Source organism: Pipistrellus kuhlii, unplaced genomic scaffold, assembly GCF_014108245.1.
Source record: "Pipistrellus kuhlii isolate mPipKuh1 unplaced genomic scaffold, mPipKuh1.p scaffold_m20_p_8, whole genome shotgun sequence".
In the NCBI taxonomy this organism is placed as follows: Eukaryota; Metazoa; Chordata; class Mammalia; order Chiroptera; family Vespertilionidae; genus Pipistrellus; species Pipistrellus kuhlii.
The window spans coordinates 880,001-906,283 of NW_023425584.1; the positions used below are offsets into that span (position 1 = coordinate 880,001).

General features: G+C 58.5%; 1 protein-coding gene across 1 annotated transcript in view; it reads left to right on the top strand.

Moving 5' to 3' along the window:
* The window catches only part of SDK1 (sidekick cell adhesion molecule 1), a 435,892-nt gene that overhangs the window by 222,451 nt on the left and 187,158 nt on the right, over positions 1 to 26,283 (top strand). Inside the window, 2 exon segments of the mRNA XM_036424227.2 lie at positions 3,920 to 4,026; positions 6,802 to 6,949. Coding sequence (XP_036280120.2) covers positions 3,920 to 4,026; positions 6,802 to 6,949 — 255 coding nt within the window.

The window sequence follows — 26,283 nt, forward strand, 5'->3', positions numbered from 1 at the left end:
GGAGCCAGGCCGAGGGGCCGCTGGGCTGCCGCTCCCGGAGCTGGCTGCCAGAGGCGGTTTCTGACGCGGCGACTGGGGGCGACGTGATGAATTGCACTCTATTCACGAGGCCTCCAGGACTGAGATGGGTATCAAGGACCCATCGTGTTTTGTCATCATTTTTTTCAAGACATAAAACCGTCCAAAACCTCAGGCTGGTGTTTCAAATCACTCATCCCTCCCCCGCTCAGCACCGTCAGCTGCCAGCGCCACCTCAGCCCAGCTCTGCGAATTGAAAACACACACACACACAGACATACACGTACACACACATACATATACACAGACGCACACAGACATACACACACACTCACAGACACACACATAGACACACAGACACACACATAGACACACAGACACACAGACACACACAGACACACACACAGACGCACAGACACACAGAGACATACACACACACAGACACACAGAGACATACACACACACAGACACACAGAGACATACACACAGAGACACACACACCACACACACCACACACACACACACAGACATCCACAGAGACACACAGAGACATACACACACAGAGACACACACATACACACACAGACAGACACACATACACAGAGACACACAGACATACACACACACAGACACACAGAGACATACACACAGAGACACACACACCACACACACACAGAGAGAGACACACAGAGACACACACATACACACACACAGACACACATACACACACACAGACACACATACACAGAGACACACAGAGACATACACACACACACACACACACACACACACACGGCGCCTTCCGAACGGTGGTGGCTCCTGCCTGGTGTTGAAAGCCGGCCCACCGCACACTCGGTGTCAGTGATGGAAGGCGCGCCCTGTAAAGAGAGAATAATGTAAACCCGCCCTGCAGCTCTGACAAAGGCAGCGCTCTTGCTGCTTGCATTGCAGTTAAGCTGCACGGTGAGTTCTGGCGAGTTCCAGCCACGGGATCGTCCGTGGGCCTGCTCCTTCCCACACGTAAGCACAGGTGACTGCACTGCTAAGCCATAGCCGTTTGATTTGAAAACCATTTTCTATCAACCCCCGCCCAGCGCTCTCCCAAAAAACATTTATTCTGAATTATTTTATAGTTTGGGCTAAAACATTATTTTGCTAGTGTATTCAAAGTATGCATCTCCAAGCCAGGACTGGCCGGGTGCTGGGCAGGTCTCACTGTTACAGAGGGGGGAGCGGATGCTCTGAGCTCTGAAGGCTCTCCCCCTTCCTCCTGGCCTGTCTCTGCTCAGTCTCCAGGACAGTCTGATGATAGACATTTTATGAATACTCTGTGTTTTTTTTATTCCAGTAAAAAAGAATAGGAATTGTTAAGGTTTTGTTGTAATTTTGTTGGGTTTTCTATAATTTACTCTTCCTGAAGACGAACTGGCGTGGACACTGTTCTCTTAGCCTAGTAGGATTTAAATATATATATAATTGATTTCAGAGGGGAAAGGAGAGGGAGAGAGAGATAGAAACATCAGTGGTGAGAGAGAATCATTGATTGGCAGCCTCCTACTGGGCATTGAGACGGAACCGCAGGCCTGGGCCCTGGCTGGGCATTGAACCGTGACCTCCTGGTTCCGAGGTCAGCCCCTGAGCCACACCGGCCTCGTAGAATTTCGCTGTGATAAGTGAACAGACATTCCCTGCTGAGCTTACTGAAACGGGAGCAGCATTCTCTGCGTTTTAGTGGCATCTGGTGCTAAGATGTCATCGTAGTTGCTTGTAAAGAGCCAGGAAACTCCTCTGCTTAGAAATGTGTGCTTACCAACAGCGGGCTGGCGCTGAGTATTCCCATCTGTTAGGCGAACGGAATTTGTGTGGGAATCCCTGTAATAGGTGGGAGTACTTCGCCACTTTTCTGCATATGTTTCCCCCAAGTGAAGATCTGGTGCCGAACAGCAGGTCTGACACTCGGTGTTGTCTGTGTCTCTCTGCTGTTTGGAAGCAGAGCTGAGTGTGTGCCCTCGTACGTAGGCGGCCAGAAACTCGCCAGAATGGAACAGCCAGCTAAGATTCCTCCCGGAGGGAAATGGCATGATACCGACGTTATAAATATGGTTATGCTGCAGTGACGACGCTGTGCTTACAGTTTTTCAGATACCTGCTCTAATGTCTGTGGTTTCTTTTCCAAAAACTTCCGTTGACTTTGTTTTAATGCAATCTCAAAACCCCTCCTTCTGAGAGTCACAGTACATAACAAAAGCCCCTCGGCTTCTCGTTTTGTTTGTAATTTAAATGGCACCGACTCCGTGTGTTCTGTTCAGCATTATTCAGATTTATATGCACTAATTAATTTTTTATTTGAGGTAAACCATTCCTCAGAAAAGAAGAAAATGTTGAATATTAAAACTCAGCAATATTTTCCTCACAAAAGACTTTATTAATCTCACCATGGGATCTCTAGATGGTTATCAGAAGGAAAGCATACTTTGATTAATATTTGCTTAGTACTGAGTTAGCTGTATGGCCCAAATGTGTTTTTTTTTCCGCTTAAAATTATGCCCACCATTCCTTTTGGGGTTGACTGATTGATCACGCTTGTGTAAAAAGTGGGCTGTTAGGTGAGTGTGAGTGACTTCCCGGCGTCCTCAGGAACCGAGCACATAACATCCCACATGTGGTGCCTCCCGCCTGCGATACATTCTCTGACCATGCGGTGTAAGAGGCGGTCTTCTTTTTAAAAAAACATATTTTTATTGATTTCCGAGAGGAAGGGAGAGGGAGCGATAGAAGCATCAATAATGAGAGAGAATCATGGATCAGCTGCCTCCTGCAGGCCCCACACTGGGGATCGAGCCTGCAACCTGGACCTGTGCCCTGACCAGGAACCAGACCGTGACCTCCTGGCTCAGAGGTTGACGCTCAACCACGGAACCACACGGCCGGGCAAGAGGCGCCAGCCTTGAACCGGAGACGTCCCGGACCAGCATCCTCTCAGCAGGGTGCACCCCCTTCTCTTTTCCGAAAAACAGGCCGCAGTCCCTGGCTCCGCCCCTTCTTGCCGGGGCAGACGCTTCCACGTGTGCGACGTGTCCGAGCCCAGACCTCGCCCCTCTTCTCCATGTGTCGTCAGCACGGCCTCACGCTGTGTGGACGGTGTGGCCCGGAGCCGTCGGCTCCCCCTACGTGGTTCTGGGCTCTTTATCCCGTTTGCTTGCGGTTTCAAACCGCCCTCAGTGGTCAGACTAACAGTGACCCTAAAGCAGCTTCTATGGGCACCGCGTCTTCTCCCCGCCGTTCCTGTAAACCTCACCCGCGGCCTCTGAAAGGCGCTGATTGGGAGGATGATTGCTTACAGCCACGGGGATGGAAGCACAAATGGAATGCCCTCCGGCCTCCAGAGAGGTTCAGAGTGAAGGCTGGGCCCCGAGGAGGAGGAGGAGAGGAACGCGAGGACCGTGAGGCGGGGTGCTCGGCCCTGAGCGGGAGCCACGCTCACGGGATGGCACCGCTCGCTGGCCTTGCCGACCAGCTGACCGCAGCCTTGTTGGCTCTTCGCATTGCGCTCCTCCCGCCTCGGGGAGGGACGTCTCCCGCGTGCCCGGCGCTGTGGGCACTGTGTTGGCACCACAGACCGGGATGGATGGACGCAGCAGATCTGAAACCTGTGTCTGGGGTTCACAGCCAGAGGGGGAGACGGGGATCCATAGGTTGACTCTCAGACAGATCGCGGCTCGGGGCAGGCGCACAGATGCTCTTTGTCAGACACGGTCTTGGGGAGCACCGGGTGCCAGGGGTGCTGTGGGGGCGCCGCTAACACCTGTGTCCGTGCCCGCAGGTATGTTATCCCCGCTAACGCCTGTGTCCGTGCCCGCAGGTATGTTATCCCCGCTAACGCCTGTGTCCCGTGTTGCAGGTACGTCATCCCGGCCCTGCGGCCGCAGGACGCCGGCTCCTACCGCTGCGTGGTGCGGAACCGGCGGGGCGCACTGCTGCAGAGGCCATCGGAAGTCCACGTCGCATGTACGTGTCCCCGGCTCGCCGGGTTCAGCCTCGGGGTGGGGTGCCCGTCAGTCTCCGCCAGCCGCCTCGGGTGGGCTTCTGTCTCCGTCCCGCTTGGAATAGGTCCCTGCTGAGATGGGCGGAGAGAGGGGGACGTTGCGGGGGTAGCTGGTCCGATGACGATGGGGCTGATGGCGTGAAGGCACTTTTTCAGTTCAGCCCATCGAGGGCCCAGTAAGCACAGTGGAGGGTGAAAAAGAAAAGAAAAAACAGAACAAGCTGCCTTCTGTTTTGTGAATTAGTTAGCTGCTCTTAGCTCTCGTTATATTCAGATTCAGTGTTTTTAAAATGAAAAATTGAACCTGATTCGGTAACATTTCATCAGATTAGAATCTGTCCTTGCACTGATGATGTGTTCAGAGACCCTGAGCTGCAGGACCAGAGCCCGTGGCTTGTAATAGAGGGCTCTTAATCCTGTGGGGTTAGTTAGTGAGTTAGTCCTGTTGGGTTAGTTAGTGAGTTGTGTTGGGTTAGTTAGTGAGCCCTGTTGGGTTAGTTAATGAGTCCTGTTGGGTTAGTGAGTCCTGTTGGGTTAGTTAGTGAGTCCTGTTGGGTTAGTTAGTGAGTCCTGTTGGGTTAGTGAGTCCTGTTGGGTTAGTGAGTCCTGTTGGGTTAGTTAGTGAGTCCTGTTGGGTTAGTTAGTGAGTCCTGTTGGGTTAGTTAGTGAGTCCTGTTGGGTTAGTGAGTCCTGTTGGGCGGGCCCATTGCGAAGAAGGAAACTTTGAAAGTAGGAGCTTGAATTGCAGGGGAGCCAGGATTCAACCAGGGGAGGGCATCGGCCCATTCACAGCAGTGAGCATTTTCTAGCCCATAGCCTGTGACAGGTCCCCTCCGCTAAGGTGGCCTGTCTGCTCCGTTATGTTGCGGATTTGCTACAGAATGTCTCTTCCTTTCAAAGAAAGCAAAGGGTGTGATGAAACGTTAAGTCCCACCCTGGCGTCCGGACAGAGGCCGGGAACCCTCGGCTCCTGGCGGGTCCTGCTGAGCAGCGGGGCTGCCGTCTCTCCGTTGTGTTCTGCCCGCAGTCACGGCCCGCTGTGGCCAGTGTCCTGCACAGAGTGAAGCAGGTCCCAGCTGCTTTCCTGCCCCCGATGGCGGGGCCTGAGTGCAGCTCTCACAGGTTCACCATGTCTTCCGAGCCCAGGAGGCAGCAACCTTTCTGACTCAGGGGAAGTCTGTCTGCAGAACTAACTGTTTAGAACTTCTTTCAATGGAAAAATGTAAAACGTCTATACTAATAAAAGGGTAATATGCTAATTAAATGGGGAGGACCGGACATCTTCCTGACTTCCTTCTAGACAAAGTCACGGTGGTGGGGGCCAAGGCAGAGGCCTAAGATTAGGGGCAATCAGGCTGGCATGTGAGCAAGCAGTTAGGGGTGAGATTAGTCCGGTGTAGGGGAGCAAGCAGTTAGGGGGTGATCAGACTGGCAGAGGAGGGCAGTTGGGGTGATCAGTCTGGTGGGAATGATTAGGGGGTAATTAGATAGGCGGGCAAGCAGTTAGGAGCCAGCAGTCCCAAATCGTGAGACGTCCCAGATTGGAGAGGGTGCAGGCCAGGCTGAGGACCCCTCCCCTCTCGTGCACCAGGCCTCTGGTAATAAATAAAGTCATATCCCAGACATTTGAATAAGTTAACAACCTCGAGTTTATGATAATCTAGTAAATTCTATTTTGTAAAATTAAATTTTGGACTTTTCCTTGCTTAATTATTTATCTCCTACATTTTCTCTTACCTCTGTTTTCTCCTGCTCTTGGATAACAAATTTTACTTTAAAATAACCACAATTGCTTTCCTAATCTGTGTATCCTTTCCGTAGACTATTAAATGCTGCTTATGATATAGGAAGTAATTTCTCTTGAATAAAAAGTCATTGATAATAGAGATATTCTGTTGCACATTCCTATATGTCCGGACAGATGTAGTACATGTGTCATATCCATGCATATACACACACATGTGTGCCTAGTCACTCAGAAGATTCCGATGTCACTAATTTAAACATTGGCACTGACACCACGTGCTAACGGCTGGTTCTCCCGGGACCCCATTTCCTAACGGGCACAGCGGAGCACAGACTGGAACACCCGCCTGCCCACACTGAGACAGCTCACCCCAGGACCGTGGCTGGCAAACTGCGGCTCGCGAGCCACATGCGGCTCTTTGGCCCCTTGAGTGTGGCTCTTCCACAAAACACCACGGCCTGGGCGAGTCTATTTTGAAGAAGTGGCGTTAGAAGTTTAAGTTTAAACAATTTGGTTTCAAAAGAAATGTCAGTGGTTGTGCTGTTGATATTTGGCTCTGTGGGCTGATGAGTTTGCCGACCGCTGCCCAGGAGATCTGTGAGGGAGCAGAGGCCCCAGGACGAAGAGGAGGAGACGGAGGGGCGCCAGCGGGCCTGGGGAAGCCAGCGAAAGGGCTTCGGGAGCGAGAGACGTATGAGCACTCCATGTTAGTGTCGGCACCGGCTCCTGTGGCTCTAGAAGCTTCCAGCAGCTGGTCCCGGGGCCAAGGATTAGAGACCGTCCTGCTGCAGCAGCACAGAGCGGGCGGCTGTGATGGCCTCCGGGGGCACCTGGCCTCTCCCCGCAGCGGCACCATCAGCTCCGGCTCAGTCTCTCCTCTCCGCTCCTCAGCGTCACGCCGGGGACTCTGTGAAACGCAGTTATTTCCCTCGGGGCCCCTCCCCCTCAGAACGCGCGTTCTAGAACCTGAGAGTCTGACTTGTCTCTGCAGACCTGGGGGACTTCCCGGCCGCAGAGCAGAGGAAGACGGTGCCCGAGGGCCAGGCGGCCGTGCTGGACCTGCCGCCCCTCCAAAGCTACCCGCGGCCACAGGTGACCTGGTTCCGGGACGGACACAAGATCGTCCCCAGCGACAGAATGTGAGTCCCCCAGCGCCCCCTTTCTGTGCGGCCGCTGCTGCCGGCGCCCTCACACGCCTTTACGCCGAGCGCTGGGAGATAGCCAGCGGCCGCCGCCAGCCTGAGTGAGCAGCGCCTTCGCCTGGCACGTGCCAGCCTTACGGAAATAGGCACGGAAATAGGCACGCCCGGCCGGCGCGCTGGTGGTTGAGCGCTGACCTAGGAACCAGGAGGTCAGGGTTGGATTCCCGGTCAGGGCCCAGGCCCGGGTTGTGGGCTCCATCCCCAGTGTGGGGCGTGCAGGAGGCAGCCGATCTGTGATTCTCTCTCATCGCTGATGTGTCTCTCTCTCCCTTCCTCTCTGACATCAATTATAACATATATTCTAAGTGAAAGCAGGTACCGTGACTCTTCAGTTTGCCGCCGCCCTTCCCCGCCCCTCAGGGCCACGGCTCCCTCTGCGAGCGACTCCTGGCCCCGCCGGGGCAGCCTGCGTGTGTCCGGCTCCCGGCGCCCATGGCGGGCGGAACGCTGGCCCCTCAGAGCGGTGGGCGTCGCCTGCTTCCTGAGCCGCGTTGGATGCCCCTTCCGCTGACGATAAAGAGTAATTACTGCGTATTTCTCTCCATCCCTCCATCCTGCCGTGGCAGTTTTATCTCCTCCGTCTAATTAGCGGCCCGCTCACCTAGTGCGGAATGGCTGCTTTGTGATTAGTTAAGCATTATTTCAAGGTGCTCCGGCCGCCCCGCAGTCCGCCCTGAGCTCGCAGTGATTACCGAGCGCGCGGGCATATGTTCCTGACGGGCGTCCTCAGTGCGGGGAGCAGGACACGCCAGATGGGAGGGCTCGGAGATGGCCATCCGGAACAATCCTGGAAGGCCGTAGCGCGTCTGCCTGAGCCGCGATTTAAAATTCCGGTAAGAAGATCGGTTTCCGTGGGAATGGGATGGCGGCTCTCCTGCATTTTATCCTATGAAAAGCCGCGGGGCGCCCTCCCGCTCTGTACGGGTTCCAGCGATCACAGCTCCTCGGTGGGGGTGACACAGAGAGCGAAGGGGCAGCAGGTCATTCCTGTGCCGTATTCCCGAGGGTCCGGTGTCCAGCGCAGCGCGGCGGGGCCGGGCCGAGGCGGGAGAGCCGTGGTGCCCGGTGTGTGTGGGGGACAATCGAGTCGACAAAGCTCCTCTCAAACACGAAGCTTCCGCGGGAGGCAGGGGCGCCGGCCGTGGTGGAAGGAGAATTCTGTCGGCAGCAGGCGAGTGTGGCCACTGTGTGCTCCCCGTGGGCCCACGGGGCCGTGGACGGCATGTGCCCAAGGAGGACTGAAGGGCACGGAATGCAATAACTCCCAACCCATCAGCTCGGTTCTTCCCCGGCAAATGCCCGCGGAAGGCGGTGAGTTCCGGGAGCTAACAGCGCCCAGACGCCGCTGTGGCTCAGCCAGCGCCGCCTCCGTCCACAGCCCCCCGCCCCCCCGCCCCCGGCCGGAGCGGCCTCACCTTCCCCCCCAGGACACGCCGGCGCCCTTTACCGAAGGCCCCGAGGCCGGTGACGGGTGTGCACACGTCTGCCAGGCCCTCGGCGTCATGTCTCCGTGCTCCCTCTCCTCACGTCTCTGAAGCGCCTGCCGTGCAGGTGTCACAAACAGCCCGCACATGGCCGCCCCGGGCCATCCTCGGGCGCTGCTTGCCGTCCTGAGAGTCCAGCCGTGGGTGGAGGGGCAGCTCTGAGGCCCCGCCGCGGGCTGGGCACACAAAGCCGGCGCCTGGCTCCTGGGTCTGGGCAGGCCCCAGCGGGGTCAGACGTGTGACCCAGGAGTGTGGCACCATGAGGCCGGCCAGGCTCTGCACCTGCTCTACCCTGGCACCCGAGGTCAGCGCCCCGCCTGGCACCGCTGTCCGCCCGGGGAGGGACAGCCTCACCCCCTCCCGCCGCTCCCTCCCGTTCAGCATCACCGTGACCTTCGACAGTCGCTCCGGGCTCACAGTTTCTTTCATTTCAAGGGAAGCAGTGAGTCTGACGTTGGCTGCCGTGAGGAACGAGTGGCACAGCCCTGACTGACCGGCCAGCCACGGCTACTGCTCGGTCCTCCTTCAGGCACGTCCTCTCCAGCCTGGCGCTGCCTCTGGGGCAGGCGATGGGCTCCCCTCGGAGCCCGGAGCTGGAGTGAGAGATGGCAAAGGCTCCCACGGGCACGGAGCTGGCACCGGGAGGCCGGGTTCAAACCAGGCCTTCGGCTTCCCTCCCCTGGCATCAGCTGCTTCCCTCCCCTGGCCGGCGCCTCATGCTTCTCTCTCACTTAGTTTTTACTCTTGGTCTTTGGTCTTTCGTTTCCGCTTTCCCGGAACACCCGCTTTCAATGTGAATGCCATCGTTTGGGGTGAGTTACCGTGAGGCACAGGCACGCACAGTGCCCATGTCACCACGGGGCATGCCCGCGTGGCACACAGACCCTTTGGTACGGGTCTGCTGGTCCCTGATGATAGGAAGTTTGGCAGAGAGGGGGCAGCGGGGCTTCCCGCTGAGGGCGGACGTGGTGGATGGGCGGTGAGCGGAGATGAAGCGGCACCAGCGCCTGGCACCGTGGGCGGCAACCAGAGGTGTGGTGATCGCCGTGTGCGGGCCCGGCACCTGCTCACGCGGCCGCTTTGCTCTTGAGGGGGACTCGGTTGGAGGAGCGGGTTAGACGATGCGGAGAAATGGCAGCAGAGACGTACGCGCCCCAGGAGACTTGGGGGGTGGGACCCCGCGGGCAGCACACAGGCCGCGCGGGCAGACCTGTGTGCCTGGCCCCGGTGCAGGCACGGAGGACCTGCCAGTGCCTCAGCAGCAGGAGAAGCCGGACAGACCCAGGAACCGCCGTCAGCGGGGAGTCTGACTGGGGAAGGAAACGGCAGAGGAAGAATGAGGATCAGCGGTGCTCAGGGTGTTGAGGTAATTGTGGGTTTGCCTATGTGCGCTGATGAGAAAATTGCTTTCTGAGAGGCTGCTGTCTCTGCATTTCAGAGGAGGATGGCCATCCTGAGACACGAGGCTAACTGTATGCTAAAACTGCTCTGGGTTCTCTCGGGGAGATCTGTGTCCGTTGTTCCCTGTTATTTCTCAAAATCTGAAATGTGGAGCGGGTGCCACGCGGGCCTCCTGGGAGGGGTGCGCCGGGAGGCAGAGTGCCAGCTGTCAGCGGTGAGGAGGCACACGCTGGTCTGAGTGCCATTCCTCCCTCATGGCGGGTCTGGCGCCCGGATTGCGCCCTCGGTGCCGGGCGGGCCTCCCCAGGTGCCGCGGCCGCGGTGAGTGTTTAACCTCGGTGCCTGGCGGACAGCGGCCGGGGTCTGGGCTGGGAAGTCAGGGCCGCCAGAGCGCCCGGTGACAGGAAGCCCCGCCTCAGCCGGTCACCTCACAGGCGGGACACCCATGACCTCATCCGCTCACGCCAGCTGTGAGAGGGCGTGTGGAGGCCAGCACCGGGCTGGCAGCCATCGCTGAACCGAAGAGCCGGTTATAACGATGTTCTACAGTTAGGGGGACCCTCAAAGGCACGTGCTTCTGAGCTCTCATATGGCTTTATAGGCATTGTGACTGCTGTAGAGGGTTCTAGACGTGAGGGCCGAGCCTCGTTTGCTGTAAGCAGAGTGTGGGCTCCAGACCTTTCCTCCCAGTGCTGCCCTGGCAGAGCCCCCCTCCTGGGCGTGCGGACCGACTCCTCCCAGCGATGCCAGTGCTGCGCCCGCCCTCTTCTTACCCATGTACCTCTCCCTCCCTCTTACCCGTGCACCACCCTCGCTCTCACCCATGTACCCCTCCCTCTTCTTACCCGTGCACCTGCCCTCGCTCTCACCCATATACCCCGCCCTCGCTCTCACCATGCACCCGCCCTCTTCTCACCCATGCACCGCTCTTACCCATGTACCCCTCCCTCCCCTCACCCGTGCGCCCGCCCTCCTGTGCGTTGAGGAGATGCTTCCTGGCACTTCCTGTGTGCCGGGCCCTGTCCTGGCCGCGAGGACAGAAACAGCTTTGGGGGTGCTGCAGTTGTGAGTCGGGGTCCGGCCCGGGAACAGCCTGAGGAGCAGATGCTGTCCGGGGAGGACGGGCGAGAACTGAGAGAGAGCGGAGCGAGGGGGGATACCTGCATCGAGTGGTCACGGGGTCCTCGCTCTGCAGGTGACATTAAGGACCACTCCCCTGATTAGAGTGTGCACTCACCCTGCACAGACTTTATGCTCTGGGTGGGCGACTGAGCAAGTGGCTGAATCACCCCCCAGGGAGGGTCCCTCCAGCAGCGGCTGCTTCCGCCCCCCATCCCCCCAGCCCGCCCACTCCTCGGAGTCCATCCCTGAGCCTCCAGAATCTCTTGTCGATGGGGCTGTGGACTAGGAAATCGTTTGTGTCTGGCTTCTTTCCTTCCACAGAATTCCCCGGCAGGGCCAGGCGGCGTTAATAACAGTGATTATTAATGACGCCGAGCGCCTGGCTCCGTGGGAGGTGTTTCCCCGCGATGACTCATTTGATCCTCACAGCAGCCTAAAGAGCTGTACCCTTGTCCTTGCTTTTCCGATGCCAGCAGCCGGCCCCTCGCTCCTGCGCCCGCGCCCTCCGCACGCTGCTGCCCGGGCGTGCTGGGACCTGGCACTGGGGAACCCCGGGCGGGGGGGGGGGGGGGGGGGTGCTGGAGCCCTCGGCCAGGACGCCCTCGCTCCGGTCCAGACCGCAGGGCTCCTCCGAGTGCTCGCTCCTCTGGTGCTCCCTGTGGCGTCCTCCACCCTGACGTCCCCGGGCAAAGGAGAGTCCACAGCGGAGGCGGAGAGGGAGCTCCATGCGCAGTGACAGGCGTGCAGAGCGCTCACTGATCAAAAGCCGCTGCAGGGGGCGAGGTGCTGGCCGCGGCAAGGCACTTGCTCCCGGTGGAGGCAGCGCCACTTTGCTGGTGGAGTGACCTGTGAGGCGGCCGGAGCCGGCTGTGGGCTGCGGGCTGCGGGCTGCGGGCTGCGCTGGGGCGGCCGGTGCCGATGGGCGTGGGGAAGGTCCTCCCAGCGCCTTCTCTCCGGTGCTGTTTGCGGGCATGTGCAGGCCGCCGCCCACTGCCCACCGCGCTGGGCAAGGGCACCAGAGCACCCGCCCGGGCCAGCTGGCTGCCCGAGGGAAGGCGGTCCCAGGATGAGCGGGTTCCGTCTCAGTTGGCAATGTAGCACTTAACCTCAATGACAAGGGCTTAATATTCTCTGTACCAATTTTTCATTCGAAAATAAAAACCACTTCATTTTGCACGTTCAGAGCTTGTGACAATAATAATGCATTGCTTTTCAAATATTAGCCTATTAGACACCTCAAGTCAGTTGCCCATAATTGCATTTCGCCAGCTCGACATAATACCTTAATTAAAACTGGGATAATTAAAATACAGCTTTAATGAACAATAAATTCTGAGGTTGCCGAGCCTGGAATATGTTTGTTGAATCATAGCTTGTTCTATTTCAGCTCCTAAATCGGTATCCACATTATGTTCTGAAATGGCAACAATCATGAGCAAAAGGCACTCTAATGCGTGCAATTGCACAAGAGGCCTGGTGCACGGAATTCACGCAGGAGCCGGCCCTCGCAGCCCCGCAGCCCTGACCCCGCCCGCTGGTCCTTCCAGAAGGTCGTCTGGAAGGTGGTTCCAGAAGGTCATTCCGCTGTCAGTCTCACTAGCATCCTAGCTCTTCGTTACAGGCTGTGCCGCCGAGTGCTCTGCCTCTCTGGCTCTCATGTGCCTCGTGTGTGGCTGGTTGTTTGCTACAGAATTTGATCCCTTGAGGCAAAAAAATGTGTTGCTGTTGCTTTTGTTGTCAATGCTCTGGTTTTATTGTGATAGAATTAACCCATAACAGAATATTATTTTAAGGTATGCAACGTAATGATTTGATGTATTACATATGAAGGAATGATTATCACAGTCTAGTTAACATCCGTCGCCATCCGGTTACACATTGATTGACGTTGTGATGAGAAGTTTTGAAATCTGCTCTCTTAGCGGCTTTCAAATACACAAAGTACAGTCTCGCTAACTGTAGACCCCGCGCTGCCCACACATCCCCGGGAGACGGGCGTGTATCTTCAGGTCTCTTTCCCCCTCCCCTCTGCCTCCAGCTGCCGCTTGTCCGCTCCGCTCCGGTGATGGAGCAGGTGGTGTGGTCCCACCTGTCAGTGCGGCTGTCAGTCAGTGTGGCTGTCAGTGCGGCTGTCAGTCAGTGCGGCTGTCAGTGTGGCTGTCAGTCAGTGTGGCTGTCAGTGTGGCTGTCAGTGTGGCTGTCAGTCAGTGTGGCTGTCAGTGTGGCTGTCAGTGCGGCTGTCAGTGCGGCTGTCAGTGAGATCGCCGCTGTCTCGCTGTCACTCAGACGAGCCTCCTGCTCGCAGGGGCCTGTTGTCACGGCTTCCTTCTCTGTTTCGGCCGGTCCTACCCACCACGTTTTCTTCTCTGTCTGCCCATGGACACTGGGCTGTCCCCATGTCTTGACCACTGTGTCTGCTGCCGCCCTGACCCCCTTCTTCCTTCAGAGAGACCCCCTGTGGCCCCTCCGTGTTACACTGAGCAACGTCCACGCCATACCCGTGGGGCCGCCTCCACGTCCACCCCCTGCACGGGGGCCGCCTCCGTCCACCCCCTACACGGGGGCCACCTCCACGCCCACCCCCTGCACGGGGGCCACCTCCACGCCCACCCCCTGCACGGGGGCCACCTCCACGCCCACCCCCTGCACGGGGGCCGCCTCCGTCCACCCCCTGCAGAGCTGGGTGCCCTCGCTCCAGTCCCCTCAGCACTGCCCTCTTGTCTCTGACCACAGCCACTCTGACGGGTGTGGTGACGCCTCAGTGTGGCTCTGACTTGACGATGAGGGACACTGAGCCTGTCCCCGTTGGCCATGGGAACAGCCTCTTTAGGGAAATGTCTACTCGGTTTCTCAGTCTCTCTGCGCCCAGCCCCCCCATTTTTTTAGTTGAACTATTTCTTTGTCTTTGAAGGCTCGGGAACTCAGCACAGTTCCTGGCCATATAAATAGTTAGTTCCTACTGGTTGGCTGGACACATAAGTCTTGAGTGAATAAATAGGTGATAATGCGTGGCTCTTTCCGGGGAGTTAGTGTGGGATGCTGGGCACTAGACTGAGACTCAGAGCAGGAGGATCCCGGTCTCAGCTCCCCATCCTCTCACTGTGCCCAGCTATCTATCTATATATGTATCTATATATCTATATCTATATCTACATCTACATCTACATCTACATATATATAAATGCCTCAGCGACAGTTACAACCGAATGACAAGAACAACTGGTCAACCAGTCGCTATGACATGCACTGACCACCAGGGAGCAGACGCCAGTGCAGGAGCTGCCCCTGGTGATCAGCGTGCTCCCACAGCCAGCCTCCCCTGGTCCCTCCTCCTGGCCAGCAAACTCCCACAGTCCCTACCCCAGTCTGGCAGGCCCTGGCCAGCAGGCCCTGGCCAGCAGCTGGCAGGCCCCGGCCGATCAGGACTGGGCAGGACGACCTGGATCGGCCCTGATCTCCGGCCAGGCCCAGGCGCCCCCCCCCCCCCCCCCGCCCCGGTGCAGGATTCCGTGCGACGGCCTCTGGTGGTGCTGTAACAGGAAATCCCAGTGGAGGTGCAAGTGGGTACCCAGCAAGCGCTTGGAGTTGTTACCGGGAAGATTTATGCGGTGGAGAAAACACTTAGCATTCGAAGGCAGCTGCTCACCAGTGCGTGTGGAACTAGGTTTCAGGGCGGTTCTGTAATGATTTCCGGTCTTTGTCCAACAAGTAGATGAGGCTCCAGCCTCCCCTCCCCTCCCACATGCAGAGCTCTCCCCATTACCGTGCCCTTGGGAAACTCCGCTGGTCTTATTTTTAATTTTATTTATGTATGTGAGAGAGCGAGGAGGGAAAGAAACAGTCCACTATTCCTGCATTCATTCTCTGTGTGTCCTGGCGGGATCAGACCCACAGCCTGGGCGTCTCAGACTGACGCCCGAGCCACTGAGCTGCGGGCCGGGCCTGACGCTGGCCTCCATGGTCCTGAGCGATTGGGAGGCAGTGCTGTCTGTGCGCCCTGCATGCCGTTCATGGCACAAACACAAGTACCGTCCTTGGCTCCTTTTTCAGAGGGTCACGACCAAGGTCACTCTTCCCAAATGCAGGTCATGTTCTCATTCACTCGTCTGCTTGCTTAGCAAGAACCTGATCGCCGGCGTGAGCCGCGCCAGGGCTCCTGGGAAGGCACGTGCTTCGGGCTGCGGCCTCGGGACCCGCTGCTCCGCTGGAAGCCCAGACGTAGGCGGGGCCTCCAGGGCAGCTCGGTGCCCTCCAGGGTGCGTGTCACTGTGTGACCACGGAGAGCCGTGGTCGGAGCACAGGTCTGTGCATACGTGCACTGCGGGGGCTGAGGTCGGGGCGTTATCCGGCGGCGTAGGCAGAGAGCTCGGGTACCCGAGTGAAGGGCAGGGCGCCTGCTATGAGGGGGAGGGCGGGGAGGAGGAGCTACAGGAGCGGTGCTCCGGCCGGAGCGAAGCGAAGACTGGCCAGTCAGTGAGAAGCCAGAGGCTCCGGCCGGAATGAAGGCGGAAGGCCTGGGTCCCGGTGCCGGAGAAAAGCCGGTGCCAGCAGACAGATGAAGGAAGGCCTATTGCACGAATCTTCATGCAGCGGCCTCTAGTAATTAGTAATAATAATAATAATAAAAAGACCCTGTTTAGTAAGAAGGCAGCCAGATTGTCTTTCCTGAGGCCCCTAGGCAAGTAGGTGCTGGCCAGGACTGCTGGGCGGTGGGAGCTCACAGGTGGGTCAGAGAACAGTTACTGAGAACAGAAGTGTTTCAATACCACATGGATTGGTTTTATAAGGGCCGGCAGCGTACGGGTGTGTGTGTGTGTGTGTGTGTGTGTGCGCGCGCGCACGCGCACATGCGTGTTACCCCTGTCGGATGGCTGGTGCCTCCTGGTTTCCTCCTGGCCTGAAGGAGGCGTGACCAGGGTGGTGTGTGCTGCTCCGTGCGAATGAGCTCACGCGGGCGAGGTGGAGTGAAGCCGTTACAGAGGCGAGGGCCGGGCCGTCCCGTTCGCGGTGGCCAGGCGCTGACCGCTGCCAGAGGAGGGCTGTGGGGACGGGCGGACACGTCTCTCTCATTCACGGTGACGAGGACGCTCAGCTCGTGGACACTGTGTTCTCTCTTCTGAGTGTCTGACTGAACCAGGTGTTAGGGAGGCGGACTGTGCTGTGGCACAGCTAGAGCTGCGCTTGTTCTCACGGCCACTTTCCACGAAGTTCACTCTTAGAGGCTCTGCGGGAGGGGAGATCCACGGCCAGGCATCGGACGAGGCTGTGCGGGAGGGGAGATCCACGGCCAGGCATCGGACGAGGCTGTGCGGGAGGGGAGATCCACGGCCAGGCATCGGACGAGGCTGTGCGGGAGCGGAGATCCACGGCCAGGCATTGGACGAGGCTGTGCGGGAACAGGGTCTCCACAGCCAGGCATTGGACGAGGCTGTGCGGGAGGGGAGATCCACGGCCAGGCATTGGACGAGGCTGTGCGGGAGGGGAGATCCACGGCCAGGCATCGGACGAGGCTGTGCGGGAGGGGAGATCCACAGCCAGGCATCGGACCAGGCTGTGCGGGAACAGGGTCTCCACGGCCAGGCATTGGACGAGGCTGTGCGGGAGGGGAGATCCACGGCCAGGCATCGGACGAGGCTGTGCGGGAACAGGGTCTCCACGGCCAGGCATCGGACGAGGCTGTGCGGGAGGGGAGATCCACGGCCAGGCATCGGACCAGGCTGTGCGGGAGGGGAGATCCACGGCCAGGCATTGGACGAGGCTGTGCGGGAGGGGAGATCCACGGCCAGGCATTGGACGAGGCTGTGCGGGAACAGGGTCTCCACGGCCAGGCATCGGACGAGGCTGTGCGGGAGGGGAGGTCTCCACGGCCAGGCATCGGACGAGGCTGTGCGGGAGGGGAGATCCACGGCCAGGCATTGGACGAGGCTGTGCGGGAGGGGAGATCCACGGCCAGGCATCGGACGAGGCTGTGCGGGAGGGGAGATCCACGGCCAGGCATCGGACGAGGCTGTGCGGGAGGGGAGATCCACAGCCAGGCATTGGACGAGGCTGTGTGGGAGGGGAGATCCACGGCCAGGCATCGGACGAGGCTGTGCGGGAGGGGAGATCCACGGCCAGGCATCGGACGAGGCTGTGCGGGAACAGGGTCTCCACGGCCAGGCATCGGACGAGGCTGTGCGGGAGGGGAGATCCACGGCCAGGCATCGGACGAGGCTGTGCGGGAGCGGAGGTCTCCACAGCCAGGCATTGGAGGAGGCTGTGCGGGAACAGGGTCTCCACGGCCAGGCATCGGACGAGGCTGTGCGGGAGCGGAGGTCTCCACGGCCAGGCATTGGACGAGGCTGTGCGGGAACAGGGTCTCCACGGCCAGGCATTGGACGAGGCTGTCCGGGAGGGGAGATCCACATGGCCAGGCATTGGAGGAGGCTGTGCGGGAGCGGAGGTCTCCATGGTGAGAGGCGTTGGCCGAGCTGAGGTCATTAACACACTCCGGACCGGTGGTTTTATTGCCAGCTTTACCCAGTGGCCAGATAAGTTTCTATTGAACAAGTAGGAAAAGCGTTTACATGAACGTTAAAGGCACGCTTTAAAACTAAATGCCCATTGCATTTTGAAGTTAGTTATTGCATGTTCTTACAAGCCACTGTCTTTTTAAAGTAGGACATTGGTAACACTGTGTAATACGAAGTGGGACTAAACAAAGCTGGCAAAGGTAACACGTGTCTCTCCTCTTACTGTTCCTGTTGCATACTCTGCAAACGTCAGTAGGGTATTTCTTTTTATATAAAGTTTCTGCAATTGAAACGCTATTGTAGTAGTTATCTTTGAATATGTGATGCCTCAATCCCAGATACGGCCAAAGCAGTGACAGAACAGAGTCATTCCCTTTTCCCTTCCCCTGTGCCAGCATCCATATCGCAAACACACCCGGCTTCTCCGCTCGCCATTCTCACCGGTCAGCGTGCGGAATCTTCTCAGCGGGGCTGTACGTTGGAATAGAAGACGTCCCCTCCAGAGGGTCAGGCCCTCAGCTAATGATCATTCTCGCACAGGTTTGTATATGGTTTGAAATTTACTGATGAAGGGATCGAGTACTGATTGCATTTTAAGTAGCCTGCGTTGTCATGGAAATGCCAGGAAGTCAGATTTGTTCAAAATGACTTGGACGCGTCGTCTGAGGAAATACAGGAACAGCTGGAGCTGGATTTGGAGACCACTGTTCTCTCTGGGGTCCTTCCGTGTGGGCCCCGTTAGCACTCTCCGTCCTAAAGATTTTTCATATCTGAGGGCGTAACAGGAGACCTCTTTATTGCTTTAGAAATTCTATGCTTTCCCAAATCTTGTTATATTACATGTTTGATTGATGACAAAACAGTTCAAACAGAGCGTCTTAAAAAAATCAAGTTGGTGACTGCAATGATGTTCCTAGAATCAGACGGAATAACTAACCCCAGCATTACCTCCACATCTTTCCAAATTAGGTCGAAAGTCCTCTTTTGACCTACTGTTATCTCGGCAATCAAGATGCAAGTTACACTCAAAATCACGTGTGGAGTTGTTCAAATTTTCAGGTTCAGAATCACTTGAAATGACTATTTTTCGCCTTTCTGAAGGAATAGCTATGTCACTGCCACTGTCAAAGCTTTCATCACTTTACTTGGAATATCTGATAAGTTGTCAGCAAATATATCCAGAATCGTATCATGTACTTTGTCACTATCCACGGTTACTGAGCACTTCAAAAATGTCAAATTGATACTAAAAAGTTATTTTTATCACTAATGACAAGAGACTAATCGCTTTTAGTTCCTTTTCTAATTTTTAACTTCAGCGAATGCGTTTTCTGTTACACTGTTTCTCTCTAAATGACAGCAGTGGAAAGCCAGGAATTCTCCTAATTGGCCACAAGCCTTGGAACAGAAAACACAAGAATTCTTGTGGTCCGCCGACCCTGCTAGTGGTTCTCAGCCTGTGGGTCGCGACTGTAGAGCCTGAGACCATCGGAAAACACACATTTACATTAGGATTCAGAACAGCAGCAAAATGACAGTGATGGAGCAGCCACGGAAATAGCTTTATGGCTGGGTCACCAGCACACGAGGAGCTGTGTGAAGGGCCCGGCATTGGAAGGTGAGAGCCACGGCCGTGGGAAAGCCGGGTCTGTAGGCGGCGGCGAGCGGTGGGCAGCGTCTAGCCTCCTGTGCCGCTGGGCGGGCAGAGGCTCCCTGAGCAGAACACCGTTGACCTCAGGGCTCTCTGGTGACAGGCCGCTGTCATCGTAGGAAGCATGGGGTGCTGAACCATAGGCCACACGCTGGTCCCGGACCCCGGGACCGTCCAGCCCCCCAGTCACACCGTCCGCAGCGCCCCCCGCGCTCAGGGCCGTGGCTGGAAATGAGCGGTGAGCAGCCCCGTTCCCCGGTGCTCCAGGCTCCTCTCCCACCGGCTGTGCTGCCAGCGCCCGTTTCAGCCGATGCCTGGCCCCTTCCCCCTCCGTCCTCCTCCTCACAGCACTGCCAGCCCGGCGCTCCCTCCTGGCAGGGGGAGGGGGGTAGTTATTAAACTTCCACACGCAGAGGCGGCGGGAGACGTGAAGTGCAGGCGAGCATCCTTACGAAGCCGACAGCCACCGGACCGGCCCATCCGGGTCCTCTCACCCCACCCCGAAGACTGGTCCTTCACTTCCGCTCTCCTGCTTTTCCCAGAGTGTTACCGCTTACGGTGTTTGCTGCTTTGGTGGTTTTATACAAACAGGTGTTCGTTGTGCCTGGCTGGCCTAGTCCAGCTTTGTGTGTGTGAGGCCCTCCAGGCCGTGTGTGTGCCTGCGGTCGGCGTCTCCGGGCCGAGCGGTTTGTCAGTGTGTGACTCGCCGCGGTTTATCGTCCCGCGGTTCTCGGCCATTAACCTCGTCTGTGCGTGTGGCCGCCGTGAACAGCCCCGCTGCATGGGTCGCCGCCCAGGGCGCTGCCTTCCCGTCCCCGTCCGTCCCGTCCCGGTGGCTCCCCGTCCTCAGGGGCCCTGGGAATTGTGGGTTCACGTTTCCCCGGACCTGGTGGGTGCGCCCCTGAGGTTCTAATTGGTGAGCCCCGTGCCCAGTGAGGTTCGGTGTGCTTATATGTTTGCCAGTGGCAGGTCCTCTCCTGTGTTCGCCCATTTCCTCCCTGGATTCTTTGTTTTCCTAGCAAATTGGCAGGAGCTCTTTGCGGACACTGGGTGTGCGTCCTCTGCTGGCCATGTCCCTCCTGTCCTCTGCTGGCCATGTCCCTCCTGTCCTCTGCTGGCCATGTCCTTGTCCTCTGCTGGCCATGTCCTTGTCCTCTGCTGGCCATGTCCCTCCTGTCCTCTGCCTCCCATGTCCTTCCTGCCCTCTGCTGGCCACGTCCCTCCTGTCCTCTGCTGGCCACGTCCCTCCTGTCCTCTGCTGGCCACGTCCTTCCTGTCCTCTGCTGGCCATGTCCCTCCTGTCCTCTGCCTTCCATGTCCTTCCTGTCCTCTGCGGGCCACGTCCCTCCTGTCCTCTGCTGGCCACGTCCCTCCTGTCCTCTGCTGGCCACGTCCCTCCTGTCCTCTGCTGGCCACGTCCCTCCTGTCCTCTGCTGGCCTTGTCCCTCCTGTCCTCTGCTGGCCACGTCCCTCCTGTCCTCTGCTGGCCATGTCCCTCCTGTCCTCTGCTGGCCATGTCCCTCCTGTCCTCTGCTGGCCACGTCCTTCCTGTCCTCTGCTGGCCATGTCCCTCCTGTCCTCTGCCTCCCATGTCCTTCCTGTCTTCTGCTGGCCATGCCCCTCCTGTCCTCTGCCTTCCATGTCCTTCCTGTCCTCTGCCTTCCATGTCCTTCCTGCCCTCTGCTGGCCACGTCCCTCCTGTCTTCTGCTGGCCATGTCCCTCCTGTCCTCTGCTGGCCACGTCCTTCCTGTCCTCTGCTGGCCACGTCCTTCCTGTCCTCTGCTGGCCATGTCCCTCCTGTCCTCTGCTGGCCACATCCTTCCTGTCCTCTGCTGGCCACGTCCTTCCTGTCCTCTGCTGGCCATGTCCCTCCTGTCCTCTGCTGGCCACGTCCTTCCTGTCCCCAGCTGGCCATGTCCTTGTCCTCTGCTGGCCATGTCCCTCCTGTCCTCTGCTGGCCATGTCCCTCCTGTCCTCTGCTGGCCACGTCCTTCCTGTCCCCAGCTGGCCATGTCCTTGTCCTCTGCTGGCCATGTCCCTCCTGTCCTCTGCCTCCCATGTCCTTCCTGCCCTCTGCTGGCCATGTCCCTCCTGTCCTCTGCCTCCCATGTCCTTCCTGCCCTCTGCTGGCCACGTCCCTCCTGTCCTCTGCCTCCCATGTCCTTCCTGCCCTCTGCTGGCCATGTCCCTCCTGTCCTCTGCCTTCCATGTCCTTCCTGCCCTCTGCTGGCCACGTCCCTCCTGTCCTCTGCTGGCCATGTCCCTCCTGTCCTCTGCCTCCCATGTCCTTCCTGCCCTCTGCTGGCCACGTCCCTCCTGTCCTCTGCTGGCCATGTCCCTCCTGTCCTCTGCCTCCCATGTCCTTCCTGCCCTCTGCTGGCCACGTCCCTCCTGTCCTCTGCTGGCCATGTCCCTCCTGTCCTCAGCTGGCCATGTCCCTCCTGTCCTCTGCTGGCCATGTCCCTCCTGTCCTCTGCTGGCCACGTCCCTCCTGTCCTCTGCTGGCCACGTCCTTCCTGTCCTCTGCTGGCCATGTCCCTCCTGTCCTCTGCCTTCCATGTCCTTCCTGCCCTCTGCTGGCCACGTCCCTCCTGTCCTCTGCTGGCCATGTCCCTCCTGTCCTCTGCTGGCCATGTCCCTCCTGTCCTCTGCTGGCCATGTCCCTCCTGTCCTCTGCTGGCCACGTCCTTCCTGTCCTCTGCTGGCCATGTCCTTCCTGTCCTCTGCCTCCCATGTCCTTCCTGCCCTCTGCTGGCCATGTCCCTCCTGTCCTCTGCCTCCCATGTCCTTCCTGTCTTCTGCTGGCCATGCCCCTCCTGTTCTCTGCCTTCCATGTCCTTCCTGTCCTCTGCCTTCCATGTCCTTCCTGCCCTCTGCTGGCCACGTCCCTCCTGTCCTCAGCTGGCCATGTCCCTCCTGTCCTCTGCTGGCCATGTCCCTCCTGTCCTCTGCTGGCCACGTCCCTCCTGTCCTCTGCCGGCCATGTCCTTCCTGTCCTCAGCTGGCCACGTCCCTCCTGTCCTCAGCTGGCCATGTCTTTCTCGTCGCTCTGGCCTGCTTTTTCACGCCTGCTGTAGTGGCTGCAGCCACTGTGTTAACTCCTGCAGCGTCCCCTGCGGCCACTGCCCACAGCCCTGTCCAAGTCTCCTTGTCCGCGGGCGCGCTGAGCTTCTCCGAAATTCTGTCCTGAGAGCCTGATGGCTCCCCTCACACCGAGCCCTGCCCATGCCCGTGGGCTTGTCCGTGGATGAGGGACCTCCTGTGCTTGCCTCCTCTCCCATGGCGCCCTCCACACCCGCCGCCATCCCCGCCCTCACCCTGACGGGCTGCGGGTGCCCCGCCTCCGCACCGGAAGCGCCTGATGGGCGCCCGGGGCGGGTGTTAAATGTAGACGCCCACACGCCGCCCCTTTCGTCCCCGCCTGAGCCCGGTGTGTTTCTGGTGTCAGAGCCGGCACGGCTGTGGTTGGCGCAGCTCCGGCCGGCGGAGAGCACGGGCGGGGCAGCCAGCGGCTCCCAGCGGCTCTGCCAGCGCCAGAGCGGGCTTCGCCCGCACCGCCCGCACCGCCCGCACCGCCCGCACCACGTGTGTTTGTCTCTCTCTTGTTTGTGCAGCTGTTTCTCTGGGGGAGGGGGTTGGGTGTGAATTCTTGGAATTAATTTTACTCAGAGGACTGAGAGCGATGTGAGAGCCACACCTGCTCACTGGGAGCCACCCCTTCCCTGCCAGGGGGTGCGGGAGCCACATGGCATCTCAGTGGCTCCCGTGCAGAGGAGAGCCAGGCCTGCGACACACACGTACCGACCACAGCGCGGCCGGACCCGCGCCCTGACTCCCAGCGGCTCCCGGGCTCTGCACGCAGCCGCCAGCCCCTCTGCCCTCGCGGGCCGGCCAGGGGCAGCACGTGCTTTAGCACATGTGTTCCCGGGTACGTGCTGGCCCAGCCTGGCCCCCACCCAGGAAGTCACACCTCCACCAGAAAGAACGGGGTGCGGGGAGTCAGCTGCCGGACGGGGCCTCTCCCAGGCTGTTCTGGGCTCCTGGCTCCCAGCCCCTCCCCCGCCCGCTGGCGGGTCTCTCTCCGTGGACTCAGCCCTCCCGCCTGCCGCTCCTCTCTCTAATCCTGCCTGCACAGCCCGGGCCGGGCAGGCCACTTGCTATTTTTGAAGCACATCTTGTGCCTTCGCACGTCTTTCCTTTTGGTTAATTATGTCATTTTCCTGTCTGGGTTAATCTGTCCCGGGTCCATTAAATCTTTTCATAAATCCTATTTGTGACATGCACAGAAGCTCTCCAGCTCACTCCTCCTCCAGGACGTGTCTCCGTCTCCCCTCCTGCAGGGGCCTCCGCGGGTTTCGGATCAGAGGGGACGGGCCGTTAGCGCTCCGGCTGGTCATCCCCCAGACAGTGTAAGACCGCCGCTGAGCGAGCAGACACACTGGGGGGTTGTTTCTGGAAAAGCCACAGCCGCCTGTCGCCTGAGGCCGGGGTCACAGAGGAGCCGGTACACAGAGGCAGCGGCATGAGACGCATTGGGGGGAGGGGAGGAAGGGGGAGAGAGACAGAGCGAGGCAGGCAGGGAGGGGCCTCCGTCCCCGATGGCCTCGCAGAGCAGCCCTGTTGCCCGGCCCGTGCCCTTGAACTTCTGTTTCATGACCAGGAGGCCTGTGTCCTCATGAAAGAAAGGCTGCCTCCCTGAGCCCTGACACAGGGAGCATCTCTGTCCTTCGCTTTAGGAGGGAAGGTGTCAGTCCCTTTAGTGCACCGCTCAGTGAGTGTGACCCCACAGAGTCCCGGGCCCACCCCACAATCAGGACATAAAACATACCCGTCATCCCCCAGGTCCCCCGCCCCCGGTAGTCAGCTCTTCCCGGACCCCAGGCCGGGGCCCTGCGATCCCTGTCTGCCCTGTGCTCCTTCGTTGTCAGGGACTCAGCCTCGCCCGTGGAGTCTGCCTTCTTCCCGGACCCCAGTCTTCTGCCCGGGAGGGCGTGCCAGCTGGCGGGCCCAGGACCGACCAGGTCACCCTGCCGTAGGTCACGCCTGCTCCCTGTGTTTGGGGGTTCCCTCTCCGGCTGGTTTGTGCCACGATGAGGTGCTCGCCCTCTCGTGCTCAGTTCAGAAGTCACGTGTTCCAGGGACCTGGCCGGGGTGCCCCCCATCTGCCTCCATGGAGCGCCTGAGCCTTCCGGCAGCAGTTGTCGCAGACGTCACTAAATGCCCGGGGCCGAGCCCGTCCTCCGGGCAGGTGCCAGCTCCCGTGAGGCCTGAGCGGGCCCTCCCCGCGGCGTCCGCAGCGGGTCTGTGGGGAGCGCTGCTCACTGAGCAGGGAGAGGGCGGAGAGCGCTGGGCCCAGGCCGGGCTGGCCCGCTGCCCGTGTCTGCATTAACGTGCGGCCGTGTCCCCTGGCTGGGCCCGCCCGCCCCCGCACGGTGGAAATTGGACTTGATGTTCTCTGGGCTCCTGTCCACCTCCCTTTTACGGCTGCAGGCCCATCAAAGAAATCTCCTGCCATTTTTCTAACATTTAGAGTCATGAATTCTAAGAAAGGTATGGAGTCCATTTAGATCCCCGAAGATGGAATAATGTCCCTTTATTGCCCAGGGAACGAAGCCTGATTGCCACCCTCGTTCTGATTCTGGCCTCCTCGTGCATAAACTGCGGGGATTCCTTCCTTCTCCACAGCAGAAAAATACAGTCCGTGTGAGGATACGGTTACTGCTGACTCTCTTAACAGATGGAAGGTGAGCTCATGATGATATGAAGTACACTTGTCTTTCTCCAGCTAGTTAGCCAATCAGAGGTGTTTTATTTTGTTGCTCTTGTCATTCAGAAAAAAAGGTAATCCTTAGGAGACAGTGTAGTGAAAAATCTAAGGCATTTTCATTGAGTTTGATAATGAAATTAAGTAGGAATTAAGAGCAGGAAATGAAATCCATAACACCAGTGGGGAATCATGAAACCATTTCATCGTATTTTCCTTCTAATTTAATTGAGTCTCATGATGTTTGTGAGGCGGGAAGGTTTTTGTTTGCCTGCTATTTGCATTTAGGAATATGAGGAGATCAGCTGAAGACCTTGGAAATGAGAAATAGCTGTTCTGAAGTCATGTTGGCTTCTAGGTCTTAACAGCACTGAGGGATGTAAGTCCCGTGGGGGCTCCAGCAAGTGTGCTTCATACCTGAGGGCTGGAGGGCATGGATCAGTGACATGTGTGTAAGGAAGGGAATGGAGGGCCATGGGGCAGTGACATGTGTGTAAGGAAGGGAATGGAGGGCCGGGGGGCAGTGACATGTGTGTAAGGAAGGGAATGGAGGGCCGTGGATCAGTGGCATGTGTGTAAGGAAGGGAATGTGGGCTGTGGGGCAGTGACATGTGTGTAAGGAAGGGAATGGAGGGCATGGATCAGTGGCATGTGTGTAAGGAAGGGAATGGGGGGCCGTGGGGCAGTGACTTGTGTGTAAGGAAGGGAATGTGGGCTGTGGGGCAGTGACATGTGTGTAAGGAAGGGAATGGAGGGCCGTGGATCAGTGGCATGTGTGTAAGGAAGGGAATGGGGGGCCATGGGGCAGTGACATGTGTGTAAGGAAGGGAATGGAGGGCCGTGGATCAGTGACATGTGTGTAAGGAAGGGAATGGAGGGCCAGGGGGCAGTGACATGTGTGTAAGGAAGGGAATGTGGGCTGTGGGGCAGTGACATGTGTGTAAGGAAGGGAATGGAGGGCCGTGGGGCAGTGACGTGTGTAAGGAAGGGAATGGAGGGCCAGGGGGCAGTGACGTGTGTGTAAGGAAGGGAATGTGGGCTGTGGGGCAGTGACATGTGTGTAAGGAAGGGAATGGGGGGCCGTGGGGCAGTGACATGTGTGTAAGGAAGGGAATGGAGGGCCGTGGATCAGTGACATGTGTGTAAGGAAGGGAATGGAGGGCCAGGGGGCAGTGACATGTGTGTAAGGAAGGGAATGTGGGCTGTGGGGCAGTGACATGTGTGTAAGGAAGGGAATGGAGGGCCGTGGGGCAGTGACGTGTGTAAGGAAGGGAATGGAGGGCCAGGGGGCAGTGACGTGTGTGTAAGGAAGGGAATGTGGGCTGTGGGGCAGTGA